The sequence below is a fragment of the Tamandua tetradactyla genome, chromosome 2 (assembly GCF_023851605.1).
Source record: "Tamandua tetradactyla isolate mTamTet1 chromosome 2, mTamTet1.pri, whole genome shotgun sequence".
NCBI classification, from domain to species: domain Eukaryota; kingdom Metazoa; phylum Chordata; class Mammalia; order Pilosa; family Myrmecophagidae; genus Tamandua; species Tamandua tetradactyla.
The window spans coordinates 17,234,624-17,262,541 of NC_135328.1; the positions used below are offsets into that span (position 1 = coordinate 17,234,624).

Here is a 27,918-nt window from a genome sequence, read left to right on the forward strand (position 1 = left end):
CTGTTAAAAACTGTCCAGGTCTAGGACCTTTAAATCATGTTTTTGAAACTATTCTTGCAAGAATGCCAAAGCAGGTTAAAAATCATGACAAGTTACTGAATTTTTCAAGCCTCTGAGGACCAAATGAGCTAACACAATAAAAAAAAAAGTAATTCGTCTAAACATACATGAGGCCCAGAGAATTGAGAAAATAATCAGCGATGATCATTTAATATACTATGAGCAGAAAGAGTCTATTCCACTCTCTTCTTTGAAATCAAGTATAAGATCAATATAGGAAAAACCAGAAATGATAACAAAGCATAAAGAAGCAAACATTTTTAAAATGTTCACTTTTTAAAGTTTGACTTAAGGGACCTTTAAACATTCTGTTTAACAATTATCTGGGTTTAACTTTTCTATAAAAAATACTAAGTGTGTTTTCTGGTTGTTGTTTTTGTTTTGTTTTTAAGCCCCGAAAATAAATGTACATAAAAACACAGGAGGACCCTATCATCACAGTCTCTTCAAGGTTTCTGGTACTAGAGAACTAAGACACATCACTGACACTTTGTGGCCAAATAATCAAATTATAAGAGCAGCACTGAATTCTGTGAAAAGGCAGCTACTTCTAAGAGTCTATTTTATAGTGTAATAGTTAGAGATGAGACTACATTATGTGTGAGAGACCCAACCTGTATCCAGCATAAAAAAGTAGCAAATAGAAAATTTAATCTATTGCACATAGAAATGTAGTGTTATTTCATGAAAAATGTGACATATACATGCACATACTCATGTACATAAGGTTTTTTTTTTCCCTTTAAACTATGCCTGGCCAAAAAAAACAGATTGAAAGCCACTATCTGATCCAAATATCTGGACAAGCCGAGAAACTGAATTTCCAGTGACTTGTCAGAGTGGTACTGAAAACAAACTGAAAGATATCTATGTGAGAATCTATACCCAGGCTACCTTGGCCTATTCAGACAAAAAGGACTAAGAAGATCCACAAAACTACTTATAAAACAACTACAATGGCTTAAGATGTATCTTAAAGTACAATAAGGAACTAACTACTTAAAACTGTAGATATAGGTAAATATCTACTCTGGGAAGAAAATTCCAAGCAATACTAGAAAAAATAAGAGAATATTATTAAGCAGAAAAATACTCTGTGGTTACTAAGATAGGGCTCAAAATGCCAAACATGTCATGTGGACATAAAAATACAACACTGGTACTCAGAAGTATCAGAACACTTGAGGAGGGGATGGGGAAGACTGTGTAGAATAAAAATGTTTTTTAAATGTTAGAAAACTTGGTCAAGTTATTTTTATTTTTACCAAAGAGAAGACTCTCCAAGAAAAGAGTTAACATCAAAATTTCACTCAATTGCCTTTCATTTCAGAACTCTAAAATAGAACTTTTAAATATGGCCAGTTATATTAAATTATAGCTAGAACAATATAGCCTGGTGTGGTTATGATAGTTTAGCTTTCAGGTTTAAAAACCCCAATCAGACTTTGTATGAAGCCATTTCAGGAATGCTAAATGACTTGAGAAACCGCTATTGTAAACAACAAGGAGGAGGTGCCACTGGTATTGTGACTGCTAGACTGTCTGGATCCAAATCAATTCTCTTTCCATGTAAAGTTACTCAGTGGATCTGCAATGGTTTGGATTTCTGATTATCTGTCCAAGTAAACAGACCCAGAAAATTTCATACACTCATAAATTTGATTGGAAATTGCTACGGCAGGCTTGCAAGAATAAAATATTGTTTTATGATAGGGAAAGTACACTAAAAATTTTTCCATGCTGACAGAAATGCACTAAATAACTGATTTTTTAAAAAAGTACTAAAATGCAAATAAGGAATCAAATTCAGCTAAAACAACAGTACACCAAGTTTAAAATGCTAAAGATGTACTTTTTCCTCTCCTCCCACAAAATACAACTAAAAATCCTGGATATTACATAAAACAAACATCTCTGAGAAGTAGAAAGGCAGCAGAGATTCAATGTGAGATTATATTCCTTCAAAAGGAACCCTGGGCATTGTTGCAACGATTTTGTTGTAAAAGAATTAGGTTAATCTACAGTGCTAAAAATTGCTAGAGAGTTCAGGACCTGAGAAACGACATGGCACTGAGTTTCCAGCATTTTCTTTTTGACTTATATATCCCAGACTGGTGTTACAGAAATCTCCAATACAGAAATGTCAAGAGACACAGAAAAAAAGTCCCAAGAAAAGCATGTTCTCCCAAGACAAAGTGAGGCCATTAGAGCATTCTGGTTTGTTCATAATACCTGGTCTCTAAAATTAAATGCTGCTGCCCTTATTCAAGAGCTGGAAGCATCTGGGATAATTACAGAGAGGTTCAAGGAATTTTGGGGAATTCGCCTATATAATTACCAAATCTTAAAGCATTTAAGCCTATACAATTTAGTACAGAAGAGACTCAATCTGAGACTATATTCCTTCTTAAGGAACTCTAGGTGTTGTCATAATAGTTCTATTGTAAAAGAATTAGGTTAAACTACAATGCTAAAATTGCATTTTAGATTAATGGCAGATGTAATCTGGACCAATCCTATCACTGAGAAAATAAGCAAAGCTAAAGAAATTTTTTTTAATGCCTCTTTGAGGACATCTAAGAGTTTAAAAGGCAGGGAAGAGTTACAGGCCAAGATTGGAGAAGGAAGCTGCTTTCTCCTAGGACTGACTGCCTTTCCAAAAGAGGCAGTTAAAAAAGAGAAGCTAAGCAGTGATTTCTATGGATTCATCAGGCCAGTGGGGAAAAGGGACTGAATAGGAGAAGGCCCTGTTAAACTCTGCCCACTCCCACCCCCAAGTTTCGGCTGGCCCCTCTAAAGCAACACCCCAGCAGTAAGAATAAAACAGAAAGAGGGAGTAAAAACCCCAGCTTTAAGTCTCAATCTCTGATGGGTTAAGGTGATCCAGGATTGCTAGTGCCCCAGCAGTTTGCCTGAGAGGATAAAATTTTATGATCTTAGGGCACAGTTTCTCACCAGTGGCACTATAATTTCTTGTTGTAGAGAGCTGGGCTGTGTATCATAGTCTGTTTAGCAGCATCCCAGGTTTCTACCCACTAGATGCCAGTAGTACCTCACCAGTAGTAACAATCGAAAACATCTCCAGACAATGCCAAATCTTCCAAGGAAGCAAAATCATCCCTGGTTGAGAATCACTGCCTTACTATAGAGAAAATTTATTTCTTAAATAGGACATAGAAACACTAACCATAAATGAAAAAGATTGATAAATTGTAATATCTTAAAATTAAAAATTCCATTCCTCCTAAGGAATAAAAAACCTTGGAAAAAAAAGAAAAACCAAGTCAGAATGAGAGAAATATGCCTGATACATATAACTGATAAAAGGCTCATTTCCAGAATATATAAAGAACTGTTAACGATTAATAAGGGAAAAATATGCCACCCAGTAGAAAATGGGCAATTGTGGACAAGTACTTCATAACAGGATATCCAAATACCTGATGATAAAAAAAGTGCACAATCTCATTAATAATAGGGAAATGTATTAAAGCCACAATGAAATTCTATTACACATATACTAAAATGGATAACAAGTAAAAGAGCTGACAAATCAAGTGTTTGTTAAGAATATGGAGCAATGTCAACTTTCATATTCTACTGGTGGGAATGTAAATTGCTACAACCACTCCGGAAAACTGTTTGGTATCATCTAAAGATGAACATGGTATGCTCTAAGATTCAGCGAATTTACTCATAGGTATACATACCCAATAGAAATATATACATATATTCACCAAGAGACATGTCTAAGAATGAATGTTCACACCAGTATTCTTCAGAATAGTCAAAAACTGTAAACAATCTAAATTTTTAGAATGGATAAATTGTGATATATAACAGAAGCATCTTTGGCAGTGAAAATGAATGAACAGCAGTTCACGCAACACGAATAAATTTCACAAACATAAAGTCAGGTGAAAGAAGCTAGACACAAAAGATTATGATTCCATTTTTAGTTCAAAACAGGCAAGCCATGACTAGTCCTCTTCAAAATCATATAATGTTATGAGTATGGTAAGTGTGGTAATGACTAGAAAGCAAGGGGTTCTAGAAATGGTCTATTTCTTGACCTAAATTGGGGTTGGCAAATTACAGCTCAAGGGCCAAATCCGGCCTGCTGATTTATGTGCCATAAAACCAAGAATGAAAAAATATTTTTAAAATAATACTTCATGATATGTGAAAATTATGTGTCCATTAATAAAGTTTTATTGGGACACAGCCATACTCATTCATTTCTGTATTGTCTCAGGCTGTTTCCTACAGCTACAAAGTTCGGAAGTAGTGACAAATTTTATGAGCTGCAAATCCTACAGAAAAAAACTTGCCAATCCTTGACTAGTTGGTGATGACATGGATGTCTTTACTCTGTCATCATTTTTTGTGCTGTATATTTAAAATCTGTACAGTATACTTATAATTCTTTGAAGTGATTGTATATATAAAAAGTTTTTAAATTGCATTTTATAAAAAAAAGTTATTGCATTTTTAGACCACAGATTTTAAAAATAAAGAGTTGAGGCCTGGCATAAATGAAATGAAAGAGTTATTTCTAATATCATAAAGAAGGAAAAAATTACCTTACAGACAGAGCCCCTTGTCTTTGCCTCCTCCCACTTCTTAGGCTTTTGGGTTTTGTTTTTTGGGGGAGTTACAAGAGTTGGGTGAGCTCTATTTCAGGTACATGGAATGACAGGTCAGTTTACATGATGTTGATGACTACTTTACTTACAATGAAAGAGAGAACAAAACTTCTTTCTTTTAGGACAGACAGGAATGAGAAAAACCTTTTGTGGCAAAGGATTATTCACTATATGTAATTTATTGAAACTAAAATCTGTAGAGCATTGTTTGCCAAGGATATCCCTTTAAACAAGGATCTTTACCCAAAGGGTGAGTGTCAAAACCACCCAAGAAGCATTTCCAAACTTATTCATATGGCTGTGAGCACCACTGCTTTTGCCAGAAGCATAATGGGGAGAACCAAAGGTCTATATTATGGAAACAGCTATGATACAGTTATGAAAACGATGTGATTTTTAGAATGAGTAAATCTGTGTTAAAATACTAAAACAGGTGGAGGAAGACTGCTCTTTCAGAAATCTGAATTAAAAATAACAACACACATTAGAAAGCCCATACCTCTCCATTTTCAAATGTTATTTCTCGGACAAGAGGAACACATTTATCTTGAATCCAATTGTAAGTCAGGTCAAAATTTGTCATAGATCCCAAGTATACCATATCTGGAGCAGAATGCTGTTACAAAACAAAACAAAAAAATGTAAACAAACCTAACCAATGTTAGCAAAAATGTGTTCTTAAACCCATCTCCAACACTAGAAAATCTATAGGGGATATAGAAGAAAACATAAAATACAGAACTTCTGAGAAAGAGGACAATCACTGGTAAAAGCTGATAATTCCATAATTATCCAACCGTGATGTCTAAGGCTTCTGTTCTTCCTTGGATTTAAGTCAAATAACTTTCATCAGTATCTTCACCAAAGGCAGGCAGGCATTATAAAAAGAATTATTCAAATGAATGAATGCAATTATTTCTTAGAGTTAAAAATGTTAGAAGAAAATGTGGAGACTTCCAGTTAAAAAGCCTTGAAAAATACAAGATGCCATATAAATCTAAGGCACGACTATCTCTACTATTAATTACCAAACGTATCTATTCCACATTCACTCAAAATCAGTATTTATTAAGTATCTAAAGTGATGATGATAAAAATAATAGCTTATATTAACTGAGTACTTACTGTATCTGTGCACTATGGTAAGCCCTTTCTTTGTGCTGACTCATTTACTCCTCACAACACCCTTTTAAGGCAGGCACTATTATTATCATTCCTATTTTTACTCATGAAGAAACAAAGCACTGAGAAGCTAAGCAATTTTCCTAGAGCTGCACACCTGGTCAGGAGGCAGACTCAACACTTACACCCAGATGGTCTGACTCCGGAGCCCGTACTCTTAGTAGCCTACACCACATTGCCAGGCATGGTACTAGATTCTGAAAATCTAGAGACGAGACTAGGTAAGCTACTATTAAAGAAATCACTAGCAGAAAATACAGGTGAATACCTAACTGAACTTAGAACAGTAAGCATGCTTTCTAACTAAAAAATGATACATTTGACTACATAAAACTTTTAAACTCCAGTGTGTCAAAATACGGTAAACAACATTAAAATGAAAACTATGAAATGAAAGAATATCAATACTTTTCTATTTGTGTGAAAAAAAATCCAGTGCCAGACCTTTAGGTCAATTCAGGATGACAAATATTGTAGTTTTTGCCTCTTAATTGTGGCCACCATCGTCTAGGGCTAAGCAGCTGCTCCTAAGTTTAGACACACAACTTCTTATTCTAAGGGTTAAAAACAACCTCATTGCTCCTTTTTATCTGGCAAGTATGATTAATTTATACCCTAGATTTGGGGCCTTGGCTAGTATGTTGGGAGGCAGGGAGTGGCTATTGGCTATTGTGGACCACCAAAGCATTTTTTGAATCTAGATTCTAGAGTGAAAGCAAAACAGGAAGGTGGAAAAGGCCTGGGATCAGGGCATCTCTAGTCCTGGCTCCGTCACTGTGGCTGAAATCCTCAGTATCCCCCTGCTTTTATTTTGAAAGGTTTGCACAAGCATAAGATGATGTCTTAATCTTATACGATTCTGAGGATATGAACAATTATAAAACTACAGATATTATATTTATACAGTATATGTATTTAAAATAGATATAATACACATAATTAAAAAATAGCAACTTACCCCTGGTGGTTTGTAGATTATATTGTCTCCACTATATCTTTCTGGCTTTGAAATAGACCTGATAGGAAGAGAGAAATAATAATGATACTATTTAAAGGAAAACAATAGCCGTAATAATATACCTGAATGAAAGAGATTTAGTTAGTTATTTTGTAATGGATGGATTATAAAGACTTAAACGTATACTGATGCATTACCTTTCCTATATATAAGACTATATGATACCAAGAAAAGCATACATTTAAAAGAAGGTTTAATACTAGGCAGATTTTTTTTAAAGAGAAATGTTAGTTAGTTGTTTTTGTGACTCAGTATTTTACACATTTGGATTGGCAGTTTTAGCACTAAAGAGCTGTTTTTGACCCAGAGTGTTTTCCAGCAACTAGGGAACAAGTTCACTGATTTATCACATAGACCAATAAAAAATTATTTGCTTGTAAGTAAGACTCAACCATGAATTTTCTACGTTTTACTTTTAAAACAAAAATGTCTAAAAAAAAAAAAAGAGATGAACTAAAAACAGCAATCATATCACTAGAACATAGTTCCATAAAGAAGGAATATTTTGTTTATTTGCCTGCTGTTGTTTCTATGTCTAGCAAAGTCTCTGGCATATAAAAAGGTGTGCAATACATATTTGGTAAGTGAATTATACAATAGAGTCTAAGTCAAATAGGAAACTTTCTCTCTTCAGTTTTGGATGAATTAAACCTTGATTTATCTCCAGCTTCTGATTAAAGTAGTCCATAAGATAGGGACTGGGGGTGCTAACCCAGATCAATGACAGTGACAACGGAAAGGAAAAACATCCTCCATTCATTCATTTACTCAGTTAACTATTTACCAGGTCATTTTTTTGTATCAGGTATGAGTAGTGAACAAAACCAGCAGTGATTCTGCTCTCATGAAGCTTACAATTTGGTGGAGAAGGTAAGACAAACAAGTAGATAAATTTATCATGGGAGGAAAAAAAGTACTGTGATGAAAAAATAAGACTGACAAATGGATGGCAGCTGTGCTAATTTGAATTGGATTATTAGGGAAACTCTGATGAAATGGCCTCTGGGAGAAGCACTTCCAGACAAAGGGAAAAGTAAAGGCAAAGTCTCTGAGGCAGAAATGAGCCTGAAGCAAGGTGGCCTTTGCGGCTGGAAACTAATGTGAAAAGCATGGGGGCAAATACCCCCTTTATTTAATCTATATATTGATTTTCAAAAAACACTGACAATGCTTACAATAGTAGGCACACACACACACAATCTACAGAAGCATTAAAACAAGGATAAAGGACAAAATTCACAAAAGGGAGATCATATACTAGGCCAGAAATGTAGATTTTCCAAGATACTACCATTAAGTTAACAGAAAAAGAGAAAATAATTCTGCATGAGTAAAAGAATGTTTGTGATAACCTCTAACAAGAAGAGAGGGCAAAAGCTTGAGAATGAACCCATTCTGAGAGGGGAAGAAAAAAATAGGTGGGAATCGAAGTCAGAGATGTCAGAAAGTTAAGGGGCACACCAGGGTGACTCCATGTAAAGAGAGCCTAGAAGTAGCAAAAGAAAGAGATGAAATTATAGTTCAAGAGATAGAAGGGAAGGTCAGGAAAGAAGGAAACATGTTTTAGGACAAAGAAAGCAGTTCACAAAAAGGGTTGTGTTGAAAACATGAGAAAGCAGGGGCAACTGGTGGACCAATACCAAGAGGAGTTTGAGGGCAATTATAAGGACCTAAGTGAAAATGTTAGTCTCGGAAAGGAGAACTGTCCCTCTGAGCCAGAGAAGATGGAAGAAAAGGGAGCGGCAAGCTGGCAATGAGAATAAAGATAATGAAACTCATGTTTCTTAAGAAGAAATAGAGCATGTTGTTTCCATTTGGTAACCCCAAAGGTTAGCATTTTGCCTGGCACAGGGTGTTAGTACATGAGTTCAATGAAAGCATGAATGAGCTCATTGCTGTGTTCATTTTTTCCCTTTTACCCACATTCTGACACAGGATATACTGTAAAAAGGAGAACAGACAGACTTATAAATCCTTAAATTGAGGGCAAAGATGGGCAGTAAAGAATGGTTAGTCACTTTAAGAGAACTGAGATAGCTTGGAGAGGTCATCTGTACAAAATGATCAAATATAAGGTAAATTTATCACAGCAGTCAAGCAGATCCACTAAGCATACTCTCCATTAAAACACTTACCCAAATGCAGCAAGGAAAGCACAATCATCGTGCAAAATATTTGCTACTCTTTCAAAAACTCTATAGTTTTCTGAATCCTTTTGCTCAAAAAATCCAATGATATTTCTTTTGCTGCGCTGTAAAATAAAGTATTTAATTATTTTGTAATCATATATAGCTCTATAAACATGTTATTTCATTTATTCTTTATCCTGGTATCTAAATACTCCAGCTGCTGTTCAGCTATCTTCAAATGAAGTGTGACTACAAATGCAGATTTGGCTTTTAACACCTATTTCAAAAATATTGACGATTATATTGGCTGCAAACAACTAAACTCAAATGTAATTATAAATATTTACTTACAGTGTTTTATTTAAAAAAAAACAGAATAACTATTTAATCAGAAATAGTCTTTTCCTAAATGAGGGGACTGATTATAAACTGCATTAAAATAGCACATGTTCATAATTTGTGACCGTTGGTAGAGACTCCATGAGTTTCTTGCACTCCTACACATATTACTGGATGTGCCAAGAATGCAAGACACTGACTATCCTTTCCCAGGCCATTTTTCGAGGCTAGGTTTGTAGTGAGCAACCTTGAAGAATGAGGTAGTATCTCCCTCCAGAAGAAAGAGCAGGCTTACTGCCTGCTATAAAACGGCAAGCTTCCCAAGCCCAATATCCTCTCCTATAACACAACTCCCTGAATGCAGGTATCCTTCTGGGTTCTCCATGTCACTTCCACAGGAATTGAGGGGCAAGGGAACAGACACAATATACTCATACTGCTTGCTATGACATGAAAAATAAAAAGTACTCTGTCTCTGCTTCAGGAGTCTTGTGTCTGCTGACAGCATTCATGAAATAGTAACTAGCTAATTTACTGGATGATCAGTAGAGCAAAATCAAATCTCACATCTGATAGTGAAAATCTGACAAAGCCTAAGCACAATCATTTTACTTATTTATTTTTTTGTTATTTTGCAACACTACTTAACGTAGAGGGAGATATATTAGAGGACACTAAAACTTAAATAAAGAAGAGAGATTACATTCTAGTACCTTGAGAGTCACCAATAAGAAAACATGTGGAAATTATGATTGTGTATTCTTGACCTTAACTTCTGTTTCTTTATAACTCAGGCATCCTTTTTGTACTCAATTCAAATTAGTGCAGCTTTACTATGTGCTATGTAATTTATCCAGAAGTTTAGTAAAACATTAGCATTTCCCTTGAGAATTATCAATTCAAGAAAGATTCAATTTATTAAGTATGTATATGTCAAATTCATTGTAATAAACTATCAATGTCCACATTTTTTAATTGCATAAGAATTAGTTCACTTTAATTAAACAAGCATGGTTCATTTGATCCATCAAAAGTTAACAACTTACATCAAGAGTGGTGAGTTCTGCTAAGTCATGAAGTTCTTGAACAGGGTCACTTTTTTGTTGCCTGATGTAATCTGCAAGTGCTTTCACTGATCGCTGACCCCTGTATTCTCTCTTCATCATCATCCCATTACGAAACAATTTGAGGGTTGGGTATTTGCTTATCCTATATCTCTGGGCTATATCAGCTACAAGAATGGAAAAGAAATTAACATTGCCCTCATCTGTGGCAAACAGTCAAAAATCATACAATTAACCAATGAGTACAAATAAAAAATTACTCCTGACTTGAGTTTATATTGTTTCAGAGGCCAGGCTCTGGACTTTGCTGTGAACTACGGTAAGCTGCTTAAGCTCTCTATGCCTTAATTTCTCATTTGTTATATAGGGATAATCATTTCTAAAACATGGGGTTGTTTTAAGAATTAAATGAGATAATACAAATGCACAGAACAATAAACTCTTAAATAAGCATTAGTAATTATTATTATACATTCCAGATAAGAATTAGAATGCCCAAAGTTCCAATTCTGACTATAGAGCCATTCAAGTTAATTTACCCAATACTGTAAGGATATCTTAGAGCATTATAACAAAAGAAAATTAAATGAGAATTAAAACCACTCTCAATATTGGAGTGGCTGGAGGGGGTGTCTGAAATTGCTGAACTGTGTTCCAGTAGCCTTGACTCTTGAAGACGACTGTATAAGTATACAGCTTTTACAATGTGATTGTGAAAAATCTGTGTCTGATGCTTCTTGGGGTAAGTTCAAAAATAAGGACAAAATATAAGTAAAAAATGGGGAAATACAAGGGTTTAAAAAATTGATAAAGTGAAATACTAGTGGCCACTGAGAGTGAGGGGCAAGGGGTATGGATGTATGAGTTTTTCTTTTTATTTCTTTTTCTGGAGTGATATGAATGTTCTAAAACTGATCATGGTGATAAATACATAACTATGGCTTTCTCCGCCGGCCCACGCCCCGCAGCAGCCGACCCGCCCGCCCTCCTTCTCCCCTCTCTTTCTCCGCCAGCCCGCCACGCGGCGCCCACGCCCCGCAGCAGCCGACCCGCCCGCCCTCCTTCTCCCCTCTCTTTCTCCGTCGGCCCGCCGCGCGGCGCCCACACCCCGCAGCAGCCGACCCGCCCGCCCTCCTTCTCCCCTCTCCTCCCCCTCCTGCTCCGGCCGCTCTCCAACCACCACGGTGCCCTCTTCCCCCGCCTTCACCGGCTCCTCCACCACCAGCCTCTACAGCCTTGCCGCCCTCACCTTTCCTGCTCCAGAACAGCTACTGGGGGAGTGGAGATAATACAGAGCAGCTCCCGAAGGCACGAGGGAGACCAAAGGGACAGCGTACCCCATCCTGGAACGGCTGACTATCTGGGAGAACCAGCTCCGGTGAGATCACCAAGGGGCACAGGCTTTCCTGGGTGGGACGGCAAGCGACCGGAGTCCCTCCCTTCCACCTTCCCAGGCCAGCTGGTAGAATTGGACAGGCGGTCCCGTTAGGCCGCGGCGGCTGGTGCCCCCACCACACGAGGCCCCCCGAAACAACTGAGATAGTTGGGTCGGAACAACTGAGATAGTTGGGTCGGAAATCCCCAGACTGCGGAGAACAGTGACCGGGGGATCCCTTCCAAACATGTGACTCCCCCGTTGGCTGGGAATAGTGCACTCTCCCGGGCTGCGACAGCTGGCGCCCTCCCGCCACGCTTGGTGCCCCGGGCCGACTAGCTAATTCGGCCAGACGCTCTCCCGTGCTGCGGCGGCTGGCGACCCTCCCCGCATTCGGAACCCCAGGCCGGCTAGCATTCTTCCAAGACGCTTCGGCTGCCGAACCTCCCCTACGGCGAGAATTTTCCAGAGTTAAAGGACCCACAGCAACTTTCACTGGTGGAACCCGTAGACAAACGTGTGCCACGAGCGCCACCTACTGGGCAGGATAAGAAAAACAGAACCCAGAGATTGCACAGAAAAATCTTTCAACCTGTGGGGTCCAACACCCAGGGAAATCTGACTAAATGCCCAGATGCCAGCAGAAGATAACGGATCACGCTCAGAAAATTGAACATATGGCCCAGTCAAACGAAGAAACCAATAGTTCAAATGAGATACAGGAGCTGAAACAACTAATGCTGAATATACGAACAGAAATGGAAAACCTCTTCAAAAACGAAATCGATAAATTGAGGGAGGACATGAAGAAGACATGGGCTGAACATAAAGAAGAAATAGAAAAACTGAAAAAACAAATCACAGAACTTATGGAAGTGAAAGATAAAGTAGAAAAGATGGAAAAAACAATGGATACCTACAACGACAGATTTAAAGAAACAGAAGATAGAATTAGTGATTTGGAGGATGAAACATCTGAATTCCAAAAAGAAACAGAAACTATCCGGAAAAGAATGGAAAAATTTGAACAAGGTATCAGGGAACTCAAGGACAATGTGAACCGTACAAATATACGTGTAGTGGGTATCCCAGAAGGAGAAGAGAAGGGAAAAGGAGGAGAAAAACTAATGGAAGAAATTATCACTGAAAATTTCCCAACTCTTATGAAAGACCTAAAATTACAGATCCAAGAGTACAGCGCACCCCAAAGAGATTAGACACAAATAGGCGTTCCCCAAGACACTTACTAGTTAGAATGTCAGAGGTCAAAGAGAAAGAGAGGATCTTGAAAGCAGTGAGAGAAAAACAATCCGTCACATACAAGGGAAACCCAATAAGACTATGTGTAGATTTCTCAGCAGAAACCATGGAAGCTAGAAGACAGTGGGATGATATATTTAAGTTACTAAAAGAGAAAAACTGCCAGCCAAGACTCCTATATCCAGCAAAATTGTCCTTCAAAAATGAGGGAGAAATTAAAACATTCTCAGACAAAAAGTCACTAAGAGAATTTGTGACCAAGAGACCAGCTCTGCAAGAAATACTAAAGGAAGCACTAGAGTCAGATACAAAAAGACAGAAGAGAGAGACATGGAGAAAAGTGTAGAAAGAAGGAAAGTCAGATATGATATATATAATACAAAAGGCAAAATGGTAGAGGAAAATATTATCCAAACAGTAATAACTCTAAATGTCAATGGACTGAATTTCCCAATTAAAAGACATAGACTGGCAGAATGGATTAAAAAACAGGATCCTTCTATATGCTGTCTACAGGAAACACATCATAGACCCAAAGATAAATATAGGTTGAAAGTGAAAGGTTGGGAAAAGATATTTCATGCAAATAACAACCAGAAAAGAGCAGGAGTGGCTATACTAATATCCAACAAGTTAGACTTCAAATGTAAAACAGTTAAAAGAGACAAAGAAGGACACTATATACTATTAAAAGGAACAATTAAGCAAGAAGACATAACAATCATAAATATTTACGCACCGAACCAGAATGCCCCAAAATACGTGAGGAATACACTGCAAACACTGAAAAGGGAAATAGACACATATACCATAATAGTTGGAGACTTCAATTCACCACTCTCATCAATGGACAGAACATCTACACAGAGGATCAATAAAGAAATAGAGAACCTGAATATTACTATAAATGAGCTTGACTTAACAGACATTTATAGGACATTACATCCCACAACAGCAGGATACACCTTTTTTTCAAGTGCTCATGGATCATTCTCAAAGATAGACCATATGCTGGGTCACAAAGCAAGTCTTAACAAATTTAAAAATATTGAAATCATACACAACACTTTCTCGGATCATAAAGGAATGAAGTTGGAAATCAATAATAGGCAGAGTGCCAGAAAATTCATAAACACATGGAGGCTCAACAACAAACTCTTAAACAACAAGTGGGTCAAAGAAGAAATTGCAAGAGAAATTAGTAAATACCTAGAGGCAAATGAAAATGAAGACACAACATATCAAAACTTATGGGATGCAGCAAAGGCAGTGCTAAGAGGGAAATTTATTGCCCTAAATGCCTTTATCAGAAAAGAAGAAAAGGCAAAAATGCAGGAATTAACTGTCCACTTGGAAGAACTGAAGAAAGAACAGCAAACTAATCCCAAAGCAAGCAAAAGGAAAGAAATAACAAAGATTAGAGCAGAAATAAATGAAATTGAAAACATGAAAACAACAGAGAAAATCAATAAGACCAGAAGTTGGTTCTATGAGAAAATCAATAAGATTGATGGGCCCTTAGCAAGATTGACAAAAAGAAGAGAGAGGATGCAAATAAATAAGATTAGAAATGAAAGAGGAGACATAACTACTGACCTCACAGAAATAAAGGAGGTAATAACAGGATATTATGAACAACTTTACGCTAATAAATACAACAATTTAGAAGAAATGGACAGATTCCTGGAAAGACATGAACAACCAACTTTGACTCAAGAAGAAATAGACGACCTCAACAAACCAATCACAAGTAAAGAGATTGAATTAGTTATTCAAAAGCTCCCTAAAAAGAAAAGTCCAGGACCAGACGGTTTCACATGTGAATTCTATCAAACATTCCAGAAAGAATTAGTACCTACTCTCCTCAAACTGTTCAATATAATCAAAGTGGAGGGAAAACTACCTAATTCATTCTATGAAGCCAACATCACCCTCATACCAAAACCAGGCAAAGATATTACAAAAAAAGAAAACTACAGACCAATCTCTCTAATGAATACAGATGCAAAAATCCTCAATAAAATTCTAGCAAATCGTATCCAACAACACATTAAAAGAATTATACATCATGACCAAGTAGGATTCATCCCAGGTATGCAAGGATGGTTCAACATAAGAAAATCAATTAATGTAATACACCATATCAACAAATCAAAGCAGAAAAATCACATGATCATCTCAATTGATGCAGAGAAGGCGTTTGACAAGATTCAACATCCTTTCCTGCTGAAAACACTTCAAAAGATAGGAATACAAGGGAACTTCCTTAAAATGATAGAGGGAATATATGAAAAACCCACAGCTAATATCATCCTCAATGGGGAAAAATTGAAAACTTTCCCCCTAAGATCAGGAACAAGACAAGGATGTCCACTATCACCACTATTATTCAACATTGTGTTGGAAGTTCTAGCCAGAGCAATTAGACAAGAAAAAGAAATACAAGGCATCAAAACTGGAAAGGAAGAAGTAAAACTATCACTGTTTGCAGACGATATGATACTATATGTAGAAAACCCTGAAAAATCCACAACAAAATTACTAGAGCTAATAAATGAGTACAGCAAAGTAGCAGGCTACAAGATCAACATTCAAAAATCTGTAGCTTTTCTATACACTAGTAATGAACAAGCTGAGGCGGAAATCAAGAAACGAATCCCATTTACAATCGCAACTAAAAGAATAAAATACCTAGGAATAAATTTAACCAAAGAGACAAAAAACCTATATAAAGAAAACTACAAAAAACTGTTAAAAGAAATCACAGAAGACCTAAATAGATGGAAGGGCATACCGTGTTCATGGATTGGAAGACTAAATATAGTTAAGATGTCAATCCTACCTAAATTGATTTACAGATTCAATGCAATACCAATCAAAATCCCAACAACTTATTTTTCAGAAATAGAAAAACCAATAAGCAAATTTATCTGGAAGGGCAGGGTGCCCCGAATTGCTAAAAACATCTTGAGGAAAAAAAACGAAGCTGGAGGTCTCGCGCTGCCTGACTTTAAGGCATATTATGAAGCCACAGTGGTCAAAACAGCATGGTATTGGCATAAAGATAGATATATCGACCAATGGAATCGAATAGAGTGCTCAGATATAGACCCTCTCATCTATGGACATTTGATCTTTGATAAGGCAGTCAAGCCAACTCACCTGGGACAGAACAGTCTCTTGAATAAATGGTGCCTAGAGAACTGGATATCCATATGCAAAAGAATGAAAGAAGACCCATCTCTCACACCCTATACAAAAGTTAACTCAAAATGGATCAAAGATCTAAACATTAGGTCTAAGACCATAAAACAGTTAGAGGAAAATGTTGGGAGATATCTTATGGATCTTACAACTGGAGGTGGTTTTATGGACCTTAAACCTAAAGCAAGAACACTGAAGAAGGAAATAAATAAATGGGAGCTCCTCAAAATTAAACACTTTTGTGCATCAAAGAACTTCATCAAGAAAGTAGAAAGACAGCCTACACAATGGGAGACAATATTTGGAAATGACATATCAGATAAAGGTCTAGTATCCAGAATTTATAAAGAGATTGTTCAACTCAACAACAAAAAGACAGCCAACCCAATTACAAAATGGGAAAAAGACTTAAACAGACACCTACCAGAAGAAGAAATACGGATGGCCAAGAGGCACATGAAGAGATGCTCAGTGTCCCTGGCCATTAGAGAAATGCAAATCAAAACCACAATGAGATATCATCTCACACCCACCAGAATGGCCATTATCAACAAAACAGAAAATGACAAGTGCTGGAGAGGATGTGGAGAATGAGGCACACTTATCCACTGTTGGTGGGAACGTCAAATGGTGCAACCACTGTGGAAGGCAGTTTGGCGGTTCCTCAAAAAGCTGAATATAGAATTGCCATATGACCCAGCAATACCATTGCTGGGAATCTACTCAAAGGAATTAAGGGCAAAGACACAAACGGACATTTGCACACCAATGTTTATAGCAGCGTTATTTACAATTGCAAAGAGATGGAAACAGCCAAAATCTCCATCAACAGAAGAGTGGCTTAACAAACTGTGGTATATACATACGATGGAATATTATGCAGCTTTAAGACAAGATAAACTTATGAACCATGTAATAACATGGATGGACCTAGAGAATATTATGCTGAGTGAATCCAGCCAAAAACTAAAGGACAAATACTGTATGGTCCCACTGATGTGAAAGGACATTCGAGAATAAACTCGAAATATGTCATTGGTAACAGAGTTCAGCAGGAGTTAGAAACAGGCTAAGACAATGGGTAATTGAAGCTGAAGGGATACAGACTGTGCAACAGGACTAGATACAAAAACTCAAAAATGGACAGCACAATAATACCTAATTGTAAAGTAATCATGTTAAAATACTGAATGAAGCTGCATCTGAGCTATAGGGTTTTTTTTGTTTTTGTTTGCTTGTTGGTTTGTTTGTTGTTGTTGTTTTTTACTATTATTACTACTTTTATTTCTTTTCTTTATATTAACATTTTATATCTTTTTCTGTTGTGTTGCTAGTTCCTCTAAACCGATGCAAATGTACTAAGAAACAATGATCATGCATCTATGTGATGATGTTAAGAATTACTGAGTGCATATGTAGAATGGTATGATTTCTAAATGTTGTGTTTATTTCTTTTTTTTTTTCTTTCCGTTAATAAAAAAATAAAAAAATACATAACTATGTGATAAAAAACATATTAATGATTACTAGGTCATCGGGTATAATGTTTTATTCTCAAAGTTTACTGTTGGTTGAAAAATGAAAATAAAAATGACATCAGATGCAAAAAAAGTACTCTCAAGCACTAAAAATTAATATTAGATTCTTTGCTAGTAGAAAAAAATTTATAATTCCAAATAAGTAAACTGTATCTAAGATAACACAATAAAAACTCAAATTCAGCAGTGTACACTAGAAAAATACTCTTTATTTTGATTTTGGGTATATCTTCATGCAGTGGAAGTTAATTTTAATAAGTCAAGGTTGCATTTTAGTCTCTCTAGGATGAGCAATCAAAGAATGCTAAAATGGTACACCAAAGGTTAAAGACAGAACATACGGGTTCTCCAAAGGGAATCTGCGAGGTAGAAAATGTTAAGTAGTTAGAATTAAACAAAACTTTGGTAAATGTCATGCAGGATTTATAAGGGGACATGATGCTTGGTTACTAAAATTCTTCAATCAGAAGGTAAATATAAGTAAACAAAGGGAAACGCCAGTCATAGCATGAGATTCTAGAGACTGCTTTATTTACCTAAGACAGAAATATAAAATAACATTAAGACATCTTAATAGAATAGACAGCAATCCATCTGGTTAGCAGAAGACTAGTGGGTATATCAGTTACAAGACCTTTTCTAATTTTATGAATTACAATGGACAGTACTTCTTAGAGCTGATATAAAGATGATGGGTCCTATCACTTGAACAAGGAATTAGAAAGATTCTATTGATACTACAAACTGAGGGATCAAAGCCGTACCATATGCAAGTAGAAGTCTTTTAAGGTAACAGAGGTAACTTGTAACAAGGCAAAGGGCACAAAAGTTTACGAGAAAAGCAACTTGAAAAAATAAAACTTAAGGAAGTTCACCTTCCTAATTAAAAAACCCTTCACTCCCAACACACTACACACTGAAAACTACTCTATTATATAATGAAATTTGCAGTGATATATAAATTTTAAAGTTTTTAATAAAAATGCCTGTAAAATTAGGTTAAATAGTTCTGTCCAATGCTACAATGTTGTGGTCTGGAGTACAGAAAATATCTTCTAAAAAGTTACTACTTACCCAAATGACCATCAATAAGAAACTAGCTGATTAATGCAGGGTAAACACATACAATGAAATACCAGGTTATTGTATAAAGGAATGAAAAAAGATCTCTGTATACAGCAATCTTCAAGATGCATTATTAGTGAAAAAGGCTAGGCAGAGAAGACTATGTACAGGCATGATATTTTGTGTAAGATGGAGAACGAATATGAATATACGTGTATATATATGTGTATATTTATATGTGTGTATGTATAAATGCATATATGTATGTATAAATGATTGTTTATTATCTTTGCAATCGAAGAAACAATTAAGAAAAAACAATGGAAGAAAATGGGAGGTAGATTTTTCTGCCTATACCTCGTTTTATATTTTTTACTTTGGAACTATGACTATGTTTAACATTACAACACAATAAGATATAAAGGAAAACAAAAATACAAATCAAACAAAAAGTTAAAAAATATATGAACCTATTAAATTATTGACATAAAACATGCAAAATATGACTTCAAATAACTTTAAAAACTTTGAAACATGGTATTTTGGCAGAACATCCTGAGTAAGATTAAATCCTAAGGACAAAAGAATCCACAAAAGAATCGTAAACTACATTCAGTTGGCTTACTATTATTCATAATACTGGACTTATTTTGAAATTAAACAAACACACAAATTAAAGATAAAGCACATGAGTAATTTTGCTAATGCCATTGTGAATCAAGTTTTTCAGCATAATAGAAAAAAGGCACAAATATAAAATTGAAGAAATTAAGTAAAAACTCTGTAATATTTCATTTGAATCAGAAGTACTGGTATGATCTCTGGTGTATTTTCATCTTTTTATTTATTTCTCAGCTTTGTCCACTGATAGCTTTACTGGCAAATCACGCAAACTTTTCCACAATATTGAAAAGAAGGTAACACTTCCAGAATCATTCTATGAGTTCAACATTAGCAGACAAAGATGTCATAAGAAAAGAAAATTACAGGCCAATATATCTCATAAAATTAACAGTACTTATCCTATTGGACTTCAAGGCTTACTAGAAACCAATAGAACTAAACCAATAGAACTAGATAGTGTTGCATCATGTTAAGGTAGACAAACATATCAATGGATCAGAATAGAGAATTCAGAAATATACCCACACATATACGTAGAAGTGACTTCTGACAAAGGTGCAAATCTAAGTATGCTACTTACAATGAATATACCTAAAGCGTGAGGGTACAGAAACGTGAAAGTGAAAGGATGGGCAAAAAATAACACCATGCACAAACTAATCAAAAGAAATCTTGTACAGCTATATTAATAACAAATAAAAAAGCATTAAGGCAAAAAGCATTACCAGAGATAAAGAGAGGCCTTTCATATAATTCTCCAGGAGATATAACATAACAATTCTTAATTTATATACACCAACTAACAGCCTAAAGACATATAAAGTAAAAACTGATAGAACTACAAAGACAAATCTACAATCATAGTGGGAGGTTATTAACACACTTTTCTCATTGATATAACAAATAAAATCAATAAGAATATAGAGAATTTGAAAAACACAACTAAGAACTTGACCTAATAAATAATATATAGAATACACTACCCCCAAACTGCAGAATGCATACTCTTTGCATGTATATATGCCACATTAAAAAGACAAAACAAAACACACACGACTCACACATGCAAAAAAACTTCAACAATTTTTAAATTATTTCAATCATAACAAGAATAAATTTCTATCTCCATGGATCAAAGAAGAACATTTAAACAGAAATCAGAAACTATTTTGAACTGAACTGAATTATAATGAAAATACATATCAGAACTCACAGCATGCAGCGAAAGCTATACTTAAAATGAAATTTGTAGCCTTAAAATTATGCTGGGGAAAAACATCAACTAGTTCAATCCCCCTCTCCCATATTATCGATAGCCCCCTCCAACATGAAAAAGTTAGAATGGGCATAGCCTAAAGAGTGGGAAAAAGATCAAAGATGTTGGTGGAGTTATACAGAGAAAGTAGGGTTCAACAAATGAGTATAATTGCTGAATCATTATACTGATATTTATTTTAGTCTTCAGTATCCTAGAGCAGCTAGAAGTAAAAACCTAAAATTATGGAATTGTAACACATACCAAACTCTGAAATTTGTTCTACAACTAATTTTTACGATGTGTGCTGAAATTTATTGCTTTTTTGTATACATGTTATTTTACCCCCCCAACCCAAAAAAGTCAATTGTGATGATAAATGCACAGCTATATGATGACATTGTGAACCACTGATTGAATACTTTGGATGATTACATGGTATGTGAATATATAATATATATCAATAAAAACTAGATAATTTTTAAATGCTAAAAAGAATAACAATAATTCAGAAGAAGAAAAAAGTACATAGGCCCTATCACCTAAACCAATGGCTCTCTGACTTTCCACATGTCAAATAAATGGCATGTTTTATTCTCATGCATGATACACTCCCAAGGGCAAATACAGGGTATTAAAATTCGCTATTCCTCCACTCCTTTCTCTCCCACTTAAGAACATCTACCAGAATGCAAATGAATACCATGTGGTTATTAGAAATATAACTTTGAATCCATACTCACTGATATAAAATAACACGTCATCTGTTAACTTCTGTACTTCCAACATTATTTGTAATAAACTATGTGCAAGATATGAAAAAAAAATTTTTGTTAGGGGAAAAAAGCTAAAAAACAGGAGCTAAGCATTCATCTTAAGAAATTATAGAAGAGCAAGATATTTAACACAAAGAAGAAAGAAGGGAATGGGAAAGATAAGAGCAGAAATTAATGGAATGGAAAACAAATATACACTAGAGAAGATCAACAAAGGTAAAATCTGGTACTTTGCAAAAGCTAACAAAACTAATAAATCCATAGTGAGACTAACCAAACCAGTGTGGGGTGGGAAATGAGAGAACAGGAACACAAATAATTAATTTCAGGAAATAAAGCATGAGGCTTTAATTCAGATAACAAGAGATTATTATCATAACTTAAAACCAGTAAGTTTGAAGATTTAGATAGAATGGACAAATTTCTATGAAAATACAGCTTACTAAAACTGACATTAGAAGAAACAAAAAACACAATTATTAAAGAAAGTCCTACAATTATTAAAGAAAGTGAACCCAAATCTTTCCAGAAGGAAACTCCTTACCTAGATGGCATCAGTAGTAAATCTTAGCCACCATTTAAGGAACTAATCAATAATGTCAAGATTATACTAACTATCTGAGAGAATACAAAAAGAGGGACCATGTCTCACCTGGTTTCATTATGTCAACATAATCTTGCTACCAAACCTGACAAGAAAATTATGAGAAAAGAAAAGCATACATTCTTCTCACTTGAGATCCTCAACGCAAAACTTGAGAAGAAAATTTTTTTTTTATATTTAGCACTATATACAAGGAAAATACATCACAATCAAGCTGGATTTAGTTCAGTACTGCAGGTTAGATTAATATTTGAAAATCAATCAATGTAATTCAAGATACTAAAAAGAAAAGAGAAAAATCCTACTAGCGTTTAAAAGAAGCAAACAATTTTTTTTTAATAAAATAAAATTCAACATCCATCATCCATGGCTAAAAATTCTCAGCTAGGAAAAGAAATGAACAGTCTTACACTGATTAAGGATATCTAAATAAACAAACAAACACCATACAACTTGATAATGAAACATAAAAGATTTCCCGCTGTGATCAAGAAAGAAAGGTGCATGCTATCACTATTTCTATTCAACACTATACTGTAGTTCTCAGGGTAATAAAACAAGAAAAAGAAATAAAGAATGTATATGCACTAGGTAGAAGAAAGAAAATAGTTATTATATCTGCAAATGATCTTACTGGGTTCAGAGAAAACTCCAAAGGGAATCTACAAAAGGATTTCCATTTCCAAGCAGCATGTGGTTGACAGTGGAAATCCACCGCTCGAGTGCTATTGCAAGAAACACCAGATTCTTTTTTTTAATCATATTTTTAAAGATATCTCAGATCATGTAAATAAGGAAGACTACATGGGCTGAAATTCCAGAAAGGAAAGGATCCTTCTGAGGAGCAAAGATCACTTGCCTTTTTCTTTCTTACAGGTTTCCTATGTAATTTTTCTGAAAATTAAATCTGTAATTCTAGTAAATTTAGAGCTGAGTATTATGCTTGGCATAAGCAGAGAGAAAAAGAAACAGTGAAGTTTTTCATAGCCACCTGGGCTGGCATAGTGGATTGAACTCTGGAGGAAAAATTAAGTAACATCAAACTCCATGAAGGGAAAATATTCCTACTGGGTCCAATTTAGGCCCATATTCAACAAACTAGCCTAGCTAATATCTAATTTGCCAACAGGAAGCCAAGGAATTTTTTAATCCCCAAAGGATTTGGCAGAAAGGATATGAGATGGACCCAAAAGCAAAAGCAAGTAGTTTAAGAGGAAACATTCATTTTCCATTTGTGGTCCAAGGATCAGTAAGAAAACAGAAAAAATGCTATCCAAAGACAATATAATACTTCTAACTTTCATAATGGGAACAGTATGCTGGAAGCAAAAATGCATAAACTAAGATTAAAATAAATAAGGCTGGAGACAGACTACAGAGTTTGAATTTTATCCTATATGTGGGAAGCAGCCACCAAACAGCAGAACTGTACTTTAAAAATATTCACCTGACTGTCGTAGAGAACCAGGCAGACTAGAAAGGAAGCTACTGCAATGGTCCTGGTAGAAAAAACAAGAATCTGTTTATAAACTTAAACACTGCAACCTTTAGATTACTTTAAAATTTTGGTTATTGACAGAAAAAGATTAAACAATATCTGAGGACTGCTAGGGGAGTAGATGCTTGCTTCATTCTCAAACAAGATCATGGCAGCAGTTACATAGCATAACAAAGTGACCTTTAATTATTAAGAAGCAAAAACTTGAAAATTACATTGATCAGTAGTCTTAGACATAAAGGTGACTTTTTACAAGCTTTGGCCAAAGTGATTCGAAGATAATTACAATGTGACATTCTGATAAAATAAGAATGACATAAGGGGTATAACAAATGCTTCCTTTTTTTAAATTAACTGGATGAATCAAATGTTAAAATGGACATCTGAGGAATTATAATTTCAGAAGGTTAACAGCTCACTGATTGGAAAATTAGCATGTACTTTTGCTTCAGTGGTCACTTACTTTTTCTTGATGGGTCCTGCCTGCCTGACTGCCTCACTGATGCCCTAGCAGGATTCCAAATGGGGAAACAGCCTCTTTCTGTCTTTGCAACACCCCTTCCTGCTATAATTATCCAAGTCAGACTGTACAAAGAGGCAGATGAGTTCTACAAGGTCTTACTGTTCGTCTGGTTCCAGAGTAAGGGCTACTGTTTCCATTTCCAAACCATGCCCTCACCACAGAGGAAAAAGAGAAAAGCAAAAATATAACAACAAAATAAAACGGTAAACAGAAATATTATGAACATAGCCTAGAAGCTTATTCAAGACTGAGGCTAAGGCTTATCCAAATTCTGTCCTATGCACATGAATTCTTCACTTTATATTTTCTTGTTCTTTCTTACTACTGCCTCATTTATGCACAAATTTTTTAAAAGCGTCTCAATTTCCAAAAAGGAGGTTCAAGTTACACTGTAGGGCCAAAAGGTGTATGAGAGTAATTGGTATATGGAGTTTGTACTGTCTAATCCAAGGATAATCACAAATCACTTTCTTAAAAATGTTAGTGGGAGTCTGTTCTAAAGTTCTGATGGTCAGCAAATAATGTATGAATGCTTCTTTCTGACTACTATACAGTGTAAGGCCACTGGAGGTCAGCAGAGAATCTGCTTCCACCAGGGGCAGATGGATGGAACCTTCTAGATCTAACTGCATGACCTCCTGAGAAACTGATGAATTCTACTCTCATATTCCCCAACAAGGAGCCTGAAGAAACAAGATAAGCTGAGATCACAATCCACAGTTGAAGCAAAGGTGTGTGTGTGTGCAAATTTTGGAAAATGCAATTACAAAGAAGAAAACAAGAACCATATGTAACCCAAGCACTTTTAGGGAAAACCACTATTAACAGTCTCATTTACAGCTTGCTGGCTGAATAAAAGCTGCTGAACTAGTAGTGACATATTTCAATTAGGAAATCAAAAAAAAAAAAAAAAAAGAACTCTGTTTAATCAAATAGGAAAGTGCCAGCATGGATACTTGCCGAGCAGGTATCAGCAGTTCGGAAGAAAATACTAAAAAAGGTAGAGTAACACTCTAATCAACACACTGAATTTTTTGTTATTATTATTATTATTATTATGCCAATATAATGCACAAAATGTTATCTGGTAGTTTTAATTTGTAATTTCCTAAGAATAGAAAAATGCAATGGCACTCCCAACTGGCACAGAGGTCGATATTGTGTGGAAAAACACAAAAATCAATGCTCAGAGCTGGAAAGTGATGCACAAGAGTCAGACTCAGAATGGGAGGTTATTTCAGGATTATTTGAACAAATTTATTTTCCTTTGTATGTATGCATATTAATGATATGGTTAAAAAACTACATCTAAATAAGTCTAAAAGACTTAGAACAGATAAAACAAATTGTAAGTGATAAGAAAGCACTGTGTTGTAATTTAATTTTTTTGTTTTTTCAATTGTGGATAAAAGTTTACCTTATAAATCAGTGATGACAATCTACCTTAATGGGTTGTTGGGAAATGAACTAATCTATTTAAAGTAATTACCACAGTACCTCCAAAAGCAACACTTCATATATGCTGATGCTATTTATTACTCATTTATCCATCCGTCTATTCAGCAACTATTATTGAGCACTCACTATGTGTTAAGCACTATTCCAGTGCTAGGCACAGAGGGGCTAAGAATAAGGTGTCTATTTTTATAGTGCTTACATTTGATCAGAATCTAGTTTCTTCATACATTCTTTTGCTGGTTTGAATGGATTATGTGCACTAGAAAAGCCATGGTTTGTTTGTTTGTCTTTTTTGTTTTTTTAAAAAACATAGGCAGGCTCCAGGAACTGAACCCAGGTCTTAAGCACAGCAGATGAGAACTCTACCATGAGCCACCAGTGTACAGCCCGAAAAGCCATATTTTAATCCTGATCCCATCATGTGTAGGCAGCCATTTCTTTTAAACCCTGTTCAACAATGCAGACTGGAATTTTTTGATTAGATTATCTCTGTGGAGATTTGGCCACTTTTGATTAGACGGCTTCCATGGAATTGTGACTCCACCCATTTCAGGTTGGTTCTTGATTAGTTTCTTGGAATTCTTTAAAAGAGGAAGCACTTTGGAGAGAGCAAGAAAGCTGGGAGAGAGCCATGAGAACCATGAGAGCCCAGAGTCAGACGAAGAAGGAATACATCCCTGGGGGAGCTTCATGAAACAAGAGGCCTAGAGAGAAAGCCAGCAGACATTGCCATGTTCACCATGTGCCTTTCAAGTTGAGAGAGAGATCCTGAAGTTCATAGGTCTTTCTTGAGTGAAGGTAACCTCTTGTTGGTGCCTTAATTTGGACCGACAACTTATTAAATCCCCCCTTTTAAAAGCCATTCCTTTTCTAGTATATTGTATTCAGCAGCTAGCAAACTAGAACACTCTCAAAAATCATACTCAGTAACCACAGCTAATTATACCTCAAAGACATTCTAAGCCAATCTTAGGAGAATCTTTTAAATAACAGAGGCATACAAATATCTGAGATCATCTAATTTGAAATGACTATAAATGCTATCTTTGCATGATTCTAAAAATAAAGCAATTGTTTTTCTAAAACTGTATTTTAATTTATTGATTCTGATATTTGCTTTGGTTGAAAATACTGCTAATTATGACTTACTACCCATATGCTTGCCCTGATATATTTTAATGAAAAAATAGCAACATAAAAAAAAACGCATGTAAGCAAAACAGAAAGCAGTATAATAAGTACACAGTGCCTAAATATTAACAATTTAGCCAAAATCACTAGAACCATTTTGGTTTGTTCTCTAGTTAACATGAAAAGTGAAAAAAAAAAGTGTGTGCTGGAGATGTGAGAATGGGACAGTTTCTTCCTGACTTCCTATTGAGGTACTTACAGTGCTGATCACAATCAACTCTGGCAAACACTACTTGATTCTCATTTGGATATTCTTCCTTAATGACATTGGAAGCTTCCTCAAAAATTGGATGCAACATCTGGCTGAAACGACACCTATACATAGAGAAGGATATCAGTTAGAACAGAAAAGCAGAAATAATAGCTCTCATTTCAGTTATCACCTATTTTTGTCTAGCATACAGATAGTAAACAATTTAGTAGGACAATCGCATATTTAATCACAGATCCTATTGTTATTCATTACAAATGAAGATAATGTGGAATACTGTGTGCCCATTCAAGAACTATATAAATAATTCAAATAAATCAAAAAAAATTTTTTTAACCTTAAGAAAACTGCCCATATCATGGAACACAAAAGCTAAGGACTTCTCAAATAGGTCACTGAACAAGTCCAAAATATGCCCTCTAATATGTACCTATTAGGACTTGCAACTGCTCAGACTTGAAACATCTATAAAGGAAATTAACTTTCTCTAAATGATGCATATATTTCTAGACTACTGAATAAAATCTTTAAAATGGTAAGCTTACTGCAAATATTAAGATTGATTTACCTGGGTGGTTCAAATTTTCATGGGCAAATTAACAAACTAAATAAATAAGTTGTATTAATTTATTTATATAATGAACAGTTACCTCTAAAAATTTATCCCTTCTTAAAACAGGCTTTTATTATCTATCAACATATTAAATATATCAAGCCCAGGACTAAATATTTTAAATTCATAAAAAAGACTTCCTGACCCTGTTTCCTTTTTTTTTTTAACGCTTTAAATACAGGGGCAAAACCCCACAATATTTCAGAAACTTGACACCTCTGATACTGACTGTCCCTTAGACAGACCAACCATTTCACAATATACCCTGTTGGTCAGGAAATGGAC

General features: G+C 35.3%; 1 protein-coding gene across 1 annotated transcript in view; it reads right to left on the reverse strand.

Moving 5' to 3' along the window:
• The window catches only part of ERP44 (endoplasmic reticulum protein 44), a 112,174-nt gene that overhangs the window by 30,715 nt on the left and 53,541 nt on the right, over positions 1 to 27,918 (reverse strand). Inside the window, exons 4-8 of the mRNA XM_077140295.1 lie at positions 27,009 to 27,124; positions 10,421 to 10,605; positions 9,042 to 9,157; positions 6,847 to 6,904; positions 5,206 to 5,322 (exon numbers count right to left, since the gene is read on the reverse strand). Of these exons, the coding sequence (XP_076996410.1) occupies positions 5,206 to 5,322; positions 6,847 to 6,904; positions 9,042 to 9,157; positions 10,421 to 10,605; positions 27,009 to 27,124 (592 nt within the window). The remainder of the gene's footprint in view (positions 1 to 5,205; positions 5,323 to 6,846; positions 6,905 to 9,041; positions 9,158 to 10,420; positions 10,606 to 27,008; positions 27,125 to 27,918) is intronic.